The sequence below is a fragment of the Hakea prostrata genome, chromosome 5 (genome assembly GCF_041222555.1).
Source record: "Hakea prostrata isolate BN-2017 chromosome 5, UWA_Hpros_2, whole genome shotgun sequence".
NCBI classification, from domain to species: domain Eukaryota; kingdom Viridiplantae; phylum Streptophyta; class Magnoliopsida; order Proteales; family Proteaceae; genus Hakea; species Hakea prostrata.
The window spans coordinates 39,225,146-39,241,554 of record NC_142604.1 but is presented as its reverse complement, the minus strand read 5'-3'; the positions used below and the strand labels follow the sequence as shown (position 1 = coordinate 39,241,554).

The 16,409-nt window shown below is 37.3% G+C and overlaps 1 protein-coding gene across 2 annotated transcripts in view; it reads left to right on the top strand.

Annotated features, from left to right (window-relative positions):
- Positions 1-16,409, top strand: part of LOC149015954 (Protein kinase superfamily protein) — a 117,604-nt gene that overhangs the window by 37,127 nt on the left and 64,068 nt on the right. For both annotated transcript variants that reach the window (XM_089156906.1, XM_089156905.1), the window contains 3 exons: positions 5,207-5,291; positions 8,545-8,747; positions 8,935-9,096. In XM_089156906.1, the coding sequence (XP_089013032.1) occupies positions 5,207-5,291; positions 8,545-8,747; positions 8,935-9,096 (450 nt within the window). The remainder of the gene's footprint in view (positions 1-5,206; positions 5,292-8,544; positions 8,748-8,934; positions 9,097-16,409) is intronic.

Here is a 16,409-nt window from a genome sequence, read left to right as displayed (position 1 = left end):
TTAGTAGTAAAACCATTATACCATTTTTATACCATACCATCGTGGTACAGAAATGGTTTAAAAAAAGTAGATCTCTGCAGTTCGGTATAGTTCGGTTTTGGGTAGTTATTTTCCGTGGGATACAAAAATCAAACCGTAATACCGAAACCATACCACTTGACACCCTTACCTATTGTCTGCCACAGATACTTGTCATTTTTAAGTTACATTATTGTGAATTTGGTGAAGTGTCTGCCAAGTTTTGATCGCTGTTAGCTCATTGTAAATTTTGCAATTTGTCTTGTATCTGCTATATTTTCAGAGAATGTCAACTCTTGATCGCTGTTCTCTCCTTGGAAATTTTGTAATTTGTATTTGTTGCAGTATCTCTTTAAAATTTATTTATTTATTTGTTTCAAAATTTTCTTTGGTAGAGACTTAGCATTGTGGTATTCTCTCCCACTACATCACCGTGTTGGTAGCATTCTTTTTTCATCTGGTTTGGAAGGTTTTTGGATATTTGTCCCTTAAGTATGAATAACATGTTTACACTATGTGACATTATCTAAGAAAATGAATTGTTGTACATTTCCAATATCTTACACTGTTTGAATCTGCACATTCTTTTTCCCATCTGTATGTCTGTCTTTTGATCAATGTATGAATATCGCCGACATAAGGGGTGTTGGTGGCTGCCGAAAACACCGAAACCAGGAATGGTTTTGGTGAAAAATTGAACCCTAGTTTCGGGGGGTATTTAGGGTCATTTTGGCCTGAATTTTGTTGTCTAGCTTGGTTTGAGGCCAATAAGCACACTAAGAGCGTTATTTTGGTCTGAAACATCTCCTAAATTAATGTTCTTGAACCAATGTAAACATGCAAAGAGAATGCAAGTACACAACTAGTGAAGAAAAGTCCTAAAGTCTACAGTTCATTATACAAAGATACAATTAGTGAAGTTTGTTGTATAGATACAAGATACAACAGAACTACAAAAGTACAACAGTGTAAGCAAGTACATAGACTCATCCAATCATCTCAAATCTCAATACCAAGTACTGTGCCTACGTGGATCCATCTCTTGAGTTTCTGATGTCAAACCCATAATGGAAAGCAGCCTCTCCCCCAACCATGTTACATACTCATTCCCTCCCATTTGATACTGATAGTTGTTCAGATAGTCTTAAATTGCAGCTCTATAGTGGTCATCTTCAGCCTTCAAGAGAATTCTCATGTGAGGGAAGTGAGAATGGGGCCAAGGATGGTGCTGCCGTGGGGGTGGTATCAGTGGCGGAGCCACGTTGGGGCCGAGGGGGGCCATGGCCCCCCCCCCGAATTTTTTAAAATTTGAAACACTACTATATTTTTTCCTTATTTCTCTCACTTCACTTGTGAAATACCACTATTTGGCCTCCCCCAAAATTAAAAAAAGTTTAAGATAAAGATGATGGGTATAGATGTCATCCTTAATCATTATCTAATGGTTATCATTAAACACCTAGTTTTAAGGAATAAAAGGTTAAATTTTAATTAAAAACTAACTCACAATCCATGAATTTCTCCCTATTTATTCTCTCATATTTTCAATCTTATGTATTCTCTTATGAATCTCCTCTTTTATTCCCTATTTTCTCTCTCTCTCTCTCTCTCTCTCTCTCTCTCTCTCTCTCTCTCTCTCTCTCTCATATCTCACAAAATATTGGAGTAATTAGCAAACATTGGAGTTTTCCTAAATCTTCTCCACAATTATCAGGTATTCACTCTTTTTTTCTCAAATTATTCCTCTCTCTCACCCACAATCTTGCTAGAATTCTTTTCAGAAAGCATAACTGATTTTTTTTTTGTTGTAATTCGTTGTTTTTTCTTTCTCCTAAAATTTTGATTCTAGCAATGGTGATTTAAATCTCGTTAGAATTCATCTATTGATTTTATCGGATAATAATCATTGATTTTTTTTAATCCCTAAACTTTCTCCCAAAATTTCAATTCCTATTCATAGAAATATAAATCTCGTTTAAAATTTCAGCCATCAAATTTTATCAGATCTAATCGTAATCATTTAATTTAATTTTTGAATCCCTAAACTTTCTATTAAAGTTTCGATTATTACTAATAAAAATTTAAATTTTATGTTTTATTAGTTGGATGTTTAGAATTTCAGATATTTATATTATTAGATCTAATTATAATCATTGATTTTTTTTTTAACTTAATTTATGGAAATTGACTGTTTCCCCATATATAGTTAATAGACTTCAAATCCATCTTTTTCCTATAATTTCTACCAAAATTTCTTTCCCAGCTTTTTCTTTCATGATCTTTTAAAGTTTTTCTTCCACAATTTTGGCCTCTATGCTTTATTTCAATATATTTTTTATAATTTACTTATAATTGTGTTATCTATATCTTAGTCCTCCTATTAATTTACCTAAATTTTTAATGTGAATCACGTCAAAATGTAATAAAATAATTTAGAGGTGGATCCACAGTGGGTCCCGCATTGGCCCACATAATATGTATGGAAAGACATTAGTGCTCGTTCGACAGAGTGGTGATCTAGATTCATTATTTGCCCCCCCAATGTTCAATCCTGGCTTTGCCCCTAGTGGTGATACTATTGGTGCCAGTGACTGTGTAGATCGAAGGCCTATCTGCCACCCAAGTATAGACTCCGCAAATGACTTTGACCCCTAGAGACCACGCTTAGAATAACCATCATTGTGCCCATAGTATGAACCACTGGAGGGGATACCCATACCCATACCATATTATCCATAAAAAGGAGGGACATCATAAAGACCGATAAGCCTATAAGAAGATGTGAAGCCTATAGACTCATCCAAGCTCATGGATCCCATCGCTCTTGCTAAGCTATCCACCGGATCTGGACTTGAAGGATTTGCATAAGAACTGTATGATCCGTGCGGAAAGGTGACATCATCATAACCGCCTCGGTGCTGGTGCTGCTTCCTATGGCAATCATTTTGAATGCACCTGTCTCTGTCCACCCTGTGAATTAGCACCCCTTAAACTCCCACTGAAAAAAAATGCTGCCCATACCAAAATTGGCGATGAAACCACATGGGCAACACTTGAAAAACACTTACATAGTTATTTCATAATTTTCAAAATTGTTTTTCCTATTTTCCCCTATTTTTCATAATATTATATTTTTTATTAATAATTTAATAATTTTGAAAAATAAAATAAATATTTATTGGGTGGAAAAATATTTCAACTCTGTGAGTCCATAGATAGGCCCATGGAGTTCCACATATTTTTTTTCCATCACCATACAACAGATTTATCACGTTAAAAGTAAGCATTTTCAGCGTAGAAAAATACAATTTTTGCGCTTGAAAATAAAAAAATAAATTAATTCGTGAAAAAAATTATGATGCCGTGAGTTTGTAGATTTGCTCACATTGTTCAACATACTTTAATTTCATAACCATTCAACAACATTATGGTATGCATTTTGTCATGAAATCAGTTGGAGAACAATGATTAATACTTGTGAGATGAAAAAACTTGTAGATTTGAGTGAAATCCCGTTTGATCGACGCTAACAATGTGATAACTTGCAATAATGAAGCAAGATCTATTGGTAGATGTTGAAGATCAATGCAAAATAGGGTAAGAAAGCAGGAGATAGGAGAGAGAAGCTCCAGGAAGCTCTGGAGAAGAGAGAGAAAATGGCAAAAATTGAGTGAAAAAATTGCCAAATATTCTACAGAAAGTCGCTTAAATGTTGCCAAATTTCTTCTGATATAAAGAAAAATTGTGATATATCGTTGATATTTGGGAAATCTTATATCGTTTGATGTTTCGTGTTGGCACCTATCGACACGACGATATTGCCTAGTTTTGGCAATATATTGCTAACTTTTCATACCATGCTTTTAATTCATTAGCATGCTTGTGTGTATTCTTATCTACTATATGTCTATCTTTTCTATAGTAGTATATCGAGTCAGCACCTTGTCCTTAATTTCTTCGGTTAATCATGATTTCATGTTTCCTTTTTATGTCTTTTCGTCCTTTTCTGGCTAGGGTGCTCTTGAATGTGCCATGCCACATCAACTCCTGGGCGCAATGACAAGTAGGTAAGGGAATGGGAGGGGAATTTCACTAGCTCAGAAATATAGGATTAAAATAGTTTCCTAGAATATTGGATCCTTGTCTAGTACGAGAGCTTATAGTTCATAGATTTTTTGTGTGGATGAGGAATCATTAGAGCTTGTGTATGAGATATTAGTTGCAAAGGTGACAAAGCTAAGGTGTTGGGTGACTTTAAACTTTGCTATTCAAGAGACAAAAGTAATAGGAATGGAGTAGGGGTTAGTATTGGATAAAAATATGTTAGTGTTGGGAAGAGGCTGTCAATGTTGTTTGTTCTTATGCACCCTGGATATGGTTGGAATGAACTACTAAGTGCCAATTGTGCATCACATGGATGAGTTAGTACAGGGTTTTCACAAGATGAGAAGCTGTTATTGGAGTTTACTTGAATGGTCATATTGGGAGTGATTGTAGAGCCTATGAAGGTGATCATGGAGTCCTTGGGGTTGCTGAGAGGTATGAGGAGGGGGAAGCTCTATTCTAGACTTTGCGGTAGCTTATGATCTATCAATTGTAAACACTTTCCTTGGTAAAAGAGAGGATCACTAATTGTGACACCTTTTGGGTCTTCACCCAGTTAGCTGACGTGTTCACCAAGGCATTGTCGGTTCCTAGTTTTCAGTGTAATCATACCAAGCTGGGTATCTTTGCTCCAGCATGAGGGGAAGTATTAGAAATTTTAAAATAGCAATGGGGGCATTCTTGTCCTAGTATATGAGTTGTAATTTAGGCCACATTTTGGGAGTCAGGACCTACGTTTGCTTATTGAGGACAACATGGTCTTTTTGTTTTCCTTTTATTATTTATAGCTATAGTAACAGCAGCAGCTTCTAATTAGAATATACAGTTTGATTGCTGGGTTTTCTTCTCCCTAACCTGTGATCAGCTTCTTTCCTTTTCTTCTATTTACTTCCTGGTTTGATAACATATTCTGAGATCTAACAATTATTTCATCTGTCTGGTTATCCAAAATGAGAAGATTTTTTTCTGAGTGTAAATAGTTTATTCTACTCTTTTTATTTTGCATGTTGGGTTTTTGTAATATCTTAGGGTTATTCCAAGAGGTATTCTTAACCATATCTTCAGTCATTTTGTGATTGGACAGGTCAGGCACATGTTTGATGAAATTGATTACATCCGAGAGGCCCACAATGCGGAGCGGTTTGCAGAACTCTATGGTTCCTATCAAGGTTTAATCTCCTTGTTCTAACAAAGATATTGAATCATGATTTTGCTCAATAAAATCCCTGATTAGTTTTAGAGAGTTTTTTTGGACCTAAATGCAGCATGCTTTTTGAATTCTAGACGTGTTATATACGGTCCTTCCAGACTCTACGTGGTGGGGGTATGGCTGCATTCCATGGTCAGACCACTGCGGACTGCTAAGTTCTAAGTTCTAACAAACATAATTGTGCATATTCCTCCTCAGTTAGGTAGTTATGAATTGATGATTTTCCTTAAATCCTTCTCATGTAATTATTTCTTGGCTAATACATTTGATGGTTGAGATCCTATGGCATGGTTCAACCGTTTGGTTTCAGTGACATTGTCATTCATTTTTTGGCTAAACAGGTCTGGTACCACGGAATGCTGAACATGATATTTGTCACTTTGCATATAGCTATTTGAAATGGTTTACGTATCTAACATGGGTCATGAGAATATGGATAACCTATAAAAACTATGGTACTAACGTTTGTGAAATTTTGGTTATCTCGAGCCTACTATAACGAAACCTAGTCCACTACAAAATTGTGTCATTTGACTGAATACAAAGAAGATGAAGCTAGTGAGATGGAATTAGGGACACGAGCAAGATGATTGTTATCACCAGAATTCACAAGTCACTCTCAACTGAGTAGAGGCATTCTGTTATTTTGGTGAAATTTCCGAAATTTTTGTGAAATTTCAAGAATTTCAAGGGTTTATAAATGTAATTGTAATTTTTAAATTGTGATTGAGATATGACTGTTTCTCAATATCTTATTCTTGCATTTTAGTGAAAGTTTCAATGCTTTCTTGTATATCCATGTTTAGTTTTGTGAAAGTACATGATCCAGTTTCGTCTGCATATAGTCGTGCATGTATCGAATCAAGAAGACTAGTTTATGTTAAGTTTTAGTCACATATAACGTTGCCATTGTGTTTGTTAGCCTTAAATTAGGCTGTTCACCAAAAACCAGGTGAAAAACCCACTTAAAACCCATTGAAACCATCATCGGAACATGGTACACCATTGTACCATTAATTCTCCAAAATTTCGGTTTTGAGTCTTTCGACCAGATTGAAATGAAATTTTGAACCTTGATAAAATCACAGTTAGCAACTCTGTGACATGCATCATGAAATTTGATGGAATTTGTTTTTGTTGGTGTAAGAAATTCTGATCACCAAATTAATGGAGGGTTGGGAAATGCTGAATGCAAGAGGATGTAAATTAGGCTGATGATGTAGCCTTTGGTTGAAGAGATTCAGCTGGAGGCTATAACCCAGATCTTTCAAAAACCAATAGAACAGGGTATAGATATATCAGGGTTTGGATTTTGATCAGTGAGAGTGAAAGGTGTAAAGATTTCTGTATAGGATGGTTTGGAAGTTTGTCACTTGAAGTGAAGATCATAAAGAGTTTTGATGGCATGATATGGTTATTTATTTATTTATTTATATTTATTTGTAAAGTAGGGTCTCTATGTAGGGTCTTGGGAGGGCTGTTAAGGCTGGGGTTAAGCTCAAGTGCAGCGGAAGGGGTAAGGGTGGTTTTATCCAAATTTGAGCAATTGTGATGGTTTGAAGCAAGTATCTTGGAAATTAGGATTTTGGTCGAAAACTGGGAATTTTCATGAACTAGGGTTTATGTGGTTTGATGGGGCAGCCAGGTGGACCAACTGGGGGTCTTTATATAGGCTATGATCTATACATATTTCAAAGGGAATTGTTAGTTAAATATTTGGAAAATGGGATAAATTCTACAAAGGTTTGGTCATGATCTGCATATCAAAAGGATTGTTGGCTGTTTCTATCCAATCTTATCTGTAGTTGGCGATAGAAATTATTAATGGGAAAATCCTAGAGCTTTGAACAGTCCAACCTTTGAAAGGGGAGATAAGTCAGATGGCAGTTGTTCTTCATGTAAGTAATTGTGCAAGTGCCAGCCTGCCGGGGGAGCAAAACGAGCCTACTGATTTCATGATTGGCATCCACTTGATACATAGCCAGGTGGAGTGGGAACCTAGTGATTTTCTAGGGGAGCTAGTGGATCTTATTCAAAAGGATGCAGAAGCTCATGTTTTCTTTTGAACATAATGGGTTTTGGTCCCCCGAACCCTGCGAAGGAGGGAATGACCTCCTTTGATGGAATCTCCTTCCTTTGATTGGCATTCTTGGAGTTCGCCCTTTTTTTTTCTTCCTTCATACAAAACAACCATTTATCCAATAAAAGAAGGATCTTCAAGGAGGGGTAGCTCTAGGGTTTTTAGAGGTCTGATGTGGCTGTAACAGGGTACTAGGGTTAATGACTAAAGAGGGAATGGTGCGGTCATAATGGTGATGGTCTTTGCACTGTAATGGATTCTCTGAAAATAACATGATACTTGTGTTCTTCTAGAAGATTAGGAGAGAGAATTCAGAATTTCAAATTACTCACTGTAATTGCAGACTTGCAGTCCGTTGACAGTGGTAATGTTTAACTTCTTTTTATTTTTGTGGGAATGTTTAACTTGGTTGAAGGGCAGCTAATTTGAACCTCACTGGCCTCTCAGTGGGAAGGAGGCAACTGGTTATTATCATCAATCCCACCACGGTTCAGAACTTATGCTCTAAACTGGAACTCTCATGCAAGGAGGCAGGTGCAGCAGCAGCAGCTTGTGAGCTAAAAAAGTTGAAATCTGACTTAAAAGTCTACTGCTGCCCATGATGGAATTTATATTATAAGGCCTTAGGCCTTGGTCCTGGTGATTTCTAGGAATAAATTTATAACAGAAAGTAAATATGAAAGGGACCCAACTTATTACATTCTAATTAGAACTTTACCTCATTATAGAAATGGCTTCCTCTAGCTAAGTGAATATTATGATGACTTGAATTGAGCCACCAGTTCAAGCCAGCACTAATTCAATCCTAAGGGAAGCTAGTTTTGTTTTGCTACTTACCTCTCCATAGCTAACACCCATTAAATTGGTCAAATACAAGGTAATATATAGGATCGAAGACCCAATACCTAAATAACTCAATCCTATGTTAATTTATAGAATAAGTGGCAGAAATCTGTATTATTTTAATTACTGGAAATCCTTCATTTTGTCAAAGTGACATTGGCTCAACATAATTTTGAATACATTTTCTTTTCCTTTCATTTTCTGTTGCTTGTGAGTTTGTGACTGCACAGAAGTAGGATTCATGTTTCTAAAGCAATCATAATGATCTTAATAAATTTTGAATCCACAGACAATGTTCGGAATGTTCGGAAAAGAACTCTGCCTGTTGGCGAGGCTGTAAACATGGATGTAACGTCTATTAAGGTGCCCAAAATACACTGGAACCTCACTCGGAAGGCTGTTCTTACTATGGAATGGATTGAAGGGATCAAGCTAACTGATGCAGATCGTATGGAGAGAGCCTCTTTAAATCGGAAGGGACTTATTGACATGGTATTTGATGGAGTCTCTTTCAAATTTAATGGTGTAATGATGTATACTGGGGCATGCTTGTTTTTGGTCAATAGTACAAGTTTAACCTTCAGTTACCATGTCACTAAGTTGTGCTTATTGTTAAAAAAAAAAAAAAAGGCTACCTGTTTCTGTCTAACATACACAGGGTTGTATTTGGCTTTCTCAGGGGCTTTATTGCTCATTGAGGCAGCTGCTTGAAGTAGGTTTCTTCCATGCGGATCCCCATCCGGGAAACCTAGTTGCAACCATGGATGGGTCTCTTGCATACTTCGACTTTGGAATGATGGGTGATATTCCTCGTCATTACCGTATAGGACTCATCCAAGTGGTACGTGTTTCTTGCAGCATCAATCTACTTTGAAGATTTAACTTCCTTATTCTTTGAAAAATATAGTATTGTTGATCTTTTCATGTTATCCATTTTGAACTATTAACTCTTTTTAAATCTTCTAATAATTATGGCTAGAATATGAGTTACTTGAGATAATGAATTGGGAAGCTCATGGTGCTCCAGGGTTGAGATTCTTGCTTTTTAACTGTTGCTGTGAAATTGCTTTTGAAGAACTTTCTTCAACGTGTCTGCTAGATGGTTGATTAAATAATTGAATTCATGTATCACTTCCATCAGTGTTCATTTATTACAGCTCAGAACTTTCAAAACTTCTATGAGAACTCAGCCTATGCCCTTTCTGTTGTCTTTCCTATCGATTTATAGCTCTGAAATTGTAAATTGTCACTCTTTTCCACTGGTCAAATTTATGGGAAGAGGAATTGTAGTCGAAAGACGAATCAGTTTCTTCTTGCACAAATGGTTACTACTGGAAGTATGGATTGATCTCTTGTTTTACTGACAATGAAGTCTGGTTTTGAGAGGACTTCTGATTAGATGAAATGATACTGGCCATATATATGATAGCATCTTAGTCAAGGCTTTGCCTAGGCATGGAAATGCTCCTCAACCTCCTAAGGCATTTAATTTCCCTTCTGTCAAGATGCCTAGATATAAGAAACCCAAGAAGTGGAGGCATGCAGAGACAAAACGTTGGGTGCTAAGCATGGTTTGAGATCTCGGTTCTGAAAAAACCAAGATCTCTCGAGATCGTGTGAGATCTTGTTTGAGATTCTAGGGCCCATCTCAGTGGGTATTAGGGTTCAATGTGGGCTAGAATTTGTTATTTAGTCTGTTTTAGGCCTTCTGAATACAATGATGCCTTTAGATATGAAACAAGTGTATATATGACTTCCAACTTGACCCAAACTTTAAAATAGAACGCTGAAGGAGTGAATATGCAAATTTGTAAAACATGAAATAACAACCATTACTTGATCCAAATGAAAACATGAAGGTTTAAAGTCCAATAACACATCAAGCATCTTCCATTGTTCACAATTTCACATTACAACATCGGTGTACTTCTAAGTTACACCACGAGAGTACAAGAGTAAAATCAATGACTACGCAACTTCTCTAACTTTTATTCCACTAGCACCAACACCACCACCACCACCACCACCTCCATGAACGTAGAACATAGTTTTTATTTATTTAAAAAAAAGAAGAAGAAAAGTTTGGGGAAAACACTCACCTTTCTTAAAAATCTATATATTTATGCCTAGATGAGCTAAATAGTTTGTGATGCACCCTAGGTAGATCTGACCAGCTTTCCTTTGAAAAATTCGGCTAGAGAACTAGAAACTGCAAAGGCAAAAGGAGTGTCGAGATCGAGTTGAAATTGAGATATGGTACTTGAGATTGGGTTGAATCGAGACTTTGTGAAATACTAGATCTTGAACCATTTAACCGATATCTTGAGTTGACCGAGATCTTGTATTTTTTGGGACCATTGTGTTTCGCATGAGATCTAGTCTTGAGGTCTCAGAAAAAGAGATCTTGGTGAGATCTCGTGAGACCTCGAACTATGGTTCTATGATCCGTCTTAGTTCCCACTTCCCATTTGGAAAGAAGAATTAGAAACATGGCAAGATATAAGCAATTTAGGGCCTTAACAAAACCAGTTTGCAAAAAGTATGATCAGGATGGTTTAGAATGGAAGTTGTATGGTGGTTAACATCTGCTGCAAGTTTCAGTATATTCCAATGGTTGGAGTAATAGAAACTTAATACATTCGTCCCCCCCCCCCCCCCCAAAAAAAAAAAAAAAAAAAAAAAACTTAATCTGGAAATAGAGCCTTTTGTGCTGTAGCACAAACTGACTATCTGATGGCTCTAGAACTTGGGCTGAAGGGAGCCCCAATTGAGGGGATGCTATGCTACATTTTTGAAGTTGATGTGATGGCTGGATCTCCAACTGTGATGATGGACTGCAAATAGAAAGCTTGTGCTAATGGTAGAATAATGTGATGGATTGATGGAATGATGGATAGATAATGAGATAGTGAGGTGGAAAGGAAGTCTAATAAACCGAGCAGGGATTGTAAGATGGAAGGAGATTATGGAGGTCATCTTCCGTCCAAAATTAACAATCACTCACTAGTTTGAATGGGGCAGCAGCAATTGAATATGGCATAGAAGCTGCTCTCAATTTCAATGGTTCTTCAAGTTCAACAGCAGCAAGAAGTAATACGATTGCCCTGGGGTTGCCTGTTCACCATTAACATGTTCTAATTTTCAGGGGGAAGCAGCAACAATTGGTATACATAGATAAGTTTCTCTACAAGATTCCTCAACCGTTCGTGTTTAGCTCTGAAAACAAGGTCTTAGCTCTTCTCACCACTCATGAAATAGACAAGAGAATCAACTCCATGGGTTGGCCAGCCAAACAATTGAGATATTGGCCAAGATCTGGTATTTTTTCTTGGGTAAACTTGAGGGTCCATCTCGGTGGGTTTTTAGGGCTCAGCTTGGGCTGGAATTGGGTATTCAGCCTATTTTACGCCTTCTAATACAATGGTGGTCTTAGATATGTGAGAAAGCAAGTTTATATAAGCATTCCAACCTGACCCTAACCAAGGTTCAAAATTTCAGTTTCAAGGCTGGTTTCGACCAGCCTCGAAGACGAGTTGGGGTCAAAATCTCGACTAACTCGGTGGAATTTTTTTTCTAGGACATCTCGATAGGTGGTTCCGGCCCTTTTTTGTTGGGTTTTTACCTGAGTTTTTGCATGCATCCAATTTAAATCATAAATAAGACTATGGAAGAGGTATTTTGCATAAAAAACCAATGAGAAGTACTCGTTCATATCCTACTAGTTGAGAGATGTGTGCTTGTTTCGACAAAAACAAAGAGTTGTCAATTGTAACAAAAGTTCCTTAATTAAAAAACATAAACATCATCATCATAAACCTCACCAATAAATGCATACATATTTGTACTAATATTTCACTATTTTTAAATATCATATAGAAAATAATTGGCTTTTTTTTTTTTTTTTTAATTTTTTCATCTTTGAAATAATTACAACAAATATTTAATAATTTTTGAATAAGATAAATAATTAAGCACAAAAAAATAACTTTGACACCATCACAACATAGAATCAAGTAATGGTGTCTTACACATGGAAAAATATATCGCCGATTTTCGGTAGTTTCGTTGAAGGGCGATACGAAAAGAGGATCGAAATCGAACTTCCTAGATGTCGCCGGAAATCACTGGAAAATCACCGATTTTCCGGCGAAACCAGCGAAAATGGACGAAATCTCGCTAGATCTTTGTCTTTAACTTCAAAATATTTGAGTTGGATGCTTGGATCAGATGTTTAGTTGAAGGAGAAGAAGAAGAAGAAAGAAAGAGAAAGAAATAGAAGAGAACCAGTATGATTTCGGGCAGAGAACCAGTATTTACTCTATCTTTAACATCAAGATTAGCGATCGCTGAAATCGGGCGAACTTTGGCTTTGAGAACGAACAAGAATCGTGGGAAGACGAGAGATGTGAGGCCTTCAGCTTGGGGTTTCGCCTGGAATTTCAAGAACAGGGTTCGTTGGAGAAGCTGTGGAAGATTGCTTTTCAATGGAGATTTCATGCCCAAACCAACAAGAGTCGAAGAGCTGTAGCATTTCTTCAGCTTCCAATGATGGTGGCTGTGAGAACATACCCATTTCCAGATCGAGATGGAGAAGAGAAGATATGAGAATGTCTATGGCTGAAGCAGAACACTTTGGAAGTCTGCAACCCTGCAAGTCTAGTTCTTTCATATTTCAGGTCTTCATTGTGGCAAACTTTAGAGCTTGATTCAGGCGAATTTTTGGCTAGATTTCGCCGGTTCGCTTAGTTCGCCAGGTAGCGAACCGGCGAAATCTCACACCTTGGTCTTACATATAGTAGATTCAATTTCATATATCATGTAGAAATCCTTTTTTTTTATTTTTTAAATACATTATGTGGAGATTAGTTTTTGGGGGAAAAAAAAAACATTAGCACTCCATAAAAAAAAAAAGGAAAAAAAAGGGTTTAGCAACATAAATTCTTAGATCATGCTCCTAACTAAACATATATTGATTTGACAAAGAAACAAACATTTTTGGATGCTCAACTATCAAGAAATCAAAATTTTGGGATGAATTCACATACCTAACTTCTAGGTGTTTAGTCCCGAATAGTCCAACAAAGTGTATGTTTGTTGACAAAGGAGTAAATAAGTGTAGCAATATGAGTGAGACTTAGGGCTTTGAAACAAAAAAGTTGTATCTTTGGTCGAAATTTGTGGAAATGGAGGGGTAGTACTATGACGAGATTTGCGGAATATGCAAATCTCGTTAAAACTAGGTAATTCAAAGAAAGAAGATGGGCCGAAATGGTCCGTAATGGTTGTAAAAGTCGAGACGGTCGAGATTTGGGCGAAATCTTGATCGAGATGGACTGGAACGAGAGCATAAAGTTTTGCCCCTTTGGTTTCATCTCGGTTTGCCCAAAAAACCAAAAATTTTGACAGAAATTTCGATCACTTCAGTCAAAACTTGAACTATGGGTGAAATAGGTGAGTTGAGATGACTCGACGAGATCTGGTATTTAATGGAGCTGGTTGGACCAAAATCTTGGCCAAGTTTCTACATTTCAGTTCAAGTCTTGTCTTGAGGTCTCATGGCAAGATCTTGTGAGACCTTGAACCATGATATTCAACTCAAAGCAAAGCTTCAAGTAATCAGTTCCTTGAAATTGGGGGCTGTGAACAGCCAATTACATTTTATAGAGCAAAGGTTTGCTTATCACAACTGTTAAATTAAACATAAATTTGGAGTTACTGTTCACGTGAACAGTGTTTTTACTGTTCACGTGAACAGTAAAAACAGCTTTTACTGTTCACGTGAACAGTATTTTGCTGTTGTTTTGATTATATTTTTTTATTTCTAATGTGGGAATCTTGCTACATAAGTTTTGGGAGTTTTTTTAGAAAGCATAGTTTCTATTTTGGTGGTAATTTCTATTTTCTGAACTTTCTATTTTAGGAGTTAGGAAGTTACTAAAGCTGTAATATTTTATTTCCTTCATTTAGAGGACAATTACTTGTCTCTCAAGTTGTATTAGATTCATTAGAAGCTATAAATAAAAGTGCTCTGTGATTCTAGACTCTTTAGCTAAGAATCACAGGTCTTTTCTACTAGTTCTTCATTTCTCTTTTCTTCTTCTTCTTCTCTCTTTTCTTTGTTCAAGTTCAACTGCTATTTTGATTGTTTAAAGCTTGTTTTCTAACAACAACTAAAGACCCTAATCACTAAAATTGGAGGTAGACCGACAAAGATGACAAGTGTAGAAGATTTGTAGAGTTTGAGCTTGGAGACATCGTCATGGTGAGAGTGATTCTAGAAAAACACCAACCTGGTGTTGGTATTTGGTAAAAGCTCTAGTCTGAGAAAGGTGGGCCCTTTCATGGTTTTCAACCATATGGCCATATTGCCTTGTGTTTGAGCTGTTCTCTGATGTTGGAATCAGCAATCTTTTCAATGTGGCTGATTTTCATCTTTATGCACGGCATCACTTTGATGAAGTAGATTTTGAATAGACATTGATGCTGCTTCAACTATTGTACAAAATTTCATTGAGATTTTGAAAATATTGTCAAACTTGTGACGAAGTTTCGTAAATCTTTTCCTGATCTCATCAAAACGAAATATACCTTCCAAATGAAGAATACCCCATGCTGGTGAAATTTCAATGTTTCAGCAAATTCAGGTGGGCATTGGCATCATTGCATGCCTACTCTTTTGGTGTGAAGAGTAATCCATCTTCAGCACCCTGCCACCCTCAGAGCATGATGCGCCGTCCATCTATTTGGTTAGTTCATTGGGATAGGGGAGCATATGTGATCTTCATCCAATCTGAGTTCTGAGTACAGCTCCCACTCGCAGTCACAGGGATATATGGGATCGTCTGTTCTCCTACCCAAGCCACCAGCCATGCATGCTTCCAGCAGCACTATATGATGAATATGATAGTGGATCAATGGGTGGTACATCACCCTCTTCAAATATAGCGGGCCAGAGGCTCCATTTGTAGTTTATGTGTGAAAATGCATTTAGACTCAACAGCATACTAGCAAGCATGGGGTGTGAATCCAAGATCATTGTGGGTCAATTTTTCTGTGTGCAATATAACCATGCGAAAGTGTTTATATGGCTTAAAATAAGGTACTCATGAATCATGATGTATCAAACCTGAAAATGCTGAAAACCTTCCAAAATCTTGCAGTTCCATTCCAAAATTTGGCATTTTAATTGTCTTGGTGGGACCAAAATACTGAAACGAAATGAAACTTAAAAACTTGTCTGCAACTAAAGCCCTCCATCACAGAAGATGACATGCACAAGACGACTTGAAGCAGTCCTGTCTACCATGCTTTTCTTGTCACATGAAAGGGTAAGACCAGTGATGTAAGCACAGGCCCTGGTTTGGGCCCCAAGGCCCAACCAAAACTGCACAGTTAGGGCTGGCCAAACCCCTGAAGGGGCAGTTTGGTCGTTTTCCAGTCTTAATTAGTTGATTGTTTTATTTTCACATTCTTTTTTTTTTTTTTTCCAATTTTCTGAGTCTCCAATCCTACTTTGAAGTTCCTGTTTGAGTTAGTTAACTGAGTTGTAGTGCCATAGGGAATCTATTTTAAATAAATATTCCTTATGGATAGTTAGGTCTTTTATTAGAATTAGATTAGATTATTCAAATTATGTGCCTGTTATTTAACTAAGTGTAAGGGAGATCCTAGTCTCTAGAGGAAACCCTAGTTGAGTCTATTTATATTTCCTAGTTAGAGTCTAACCTTCTCTTTCTTTATGTAAGGCTCTAATTAAGCCATTCCCTTCATTGTAAAAGTTAGACTGAATTGATAACGATTGAAGACTCTTGTGGGGAAACAAGTCATGGCTTTCTTGGGAGGGGCACGGCGGGATTCAAGCGTTTTTTCTTCAATTTCAGCAGCCTTCTTCCATTTACAGCAGCCTCTCAAGTAAGTACAAGACCCCCAGCCCCCTTCCCTTTCTTCTACCTCCATTGCAGCCCTTCCCCCTCTTCCCTTTCTTGCGCTGGCCCTAGGAACCCATCCCTTCCTTTGTAGCCCCTAAAAAGTACTGCCTTACCCATTGCAGACCCTTAGATCCCCTTCCCCACCCCCTGCGATATGTCTAGACCCCCCCCCCTCCCCCTCCCCCCCCGCCATCCCCAACCCCTGCAGAACCCCCTTGCCCCCTTC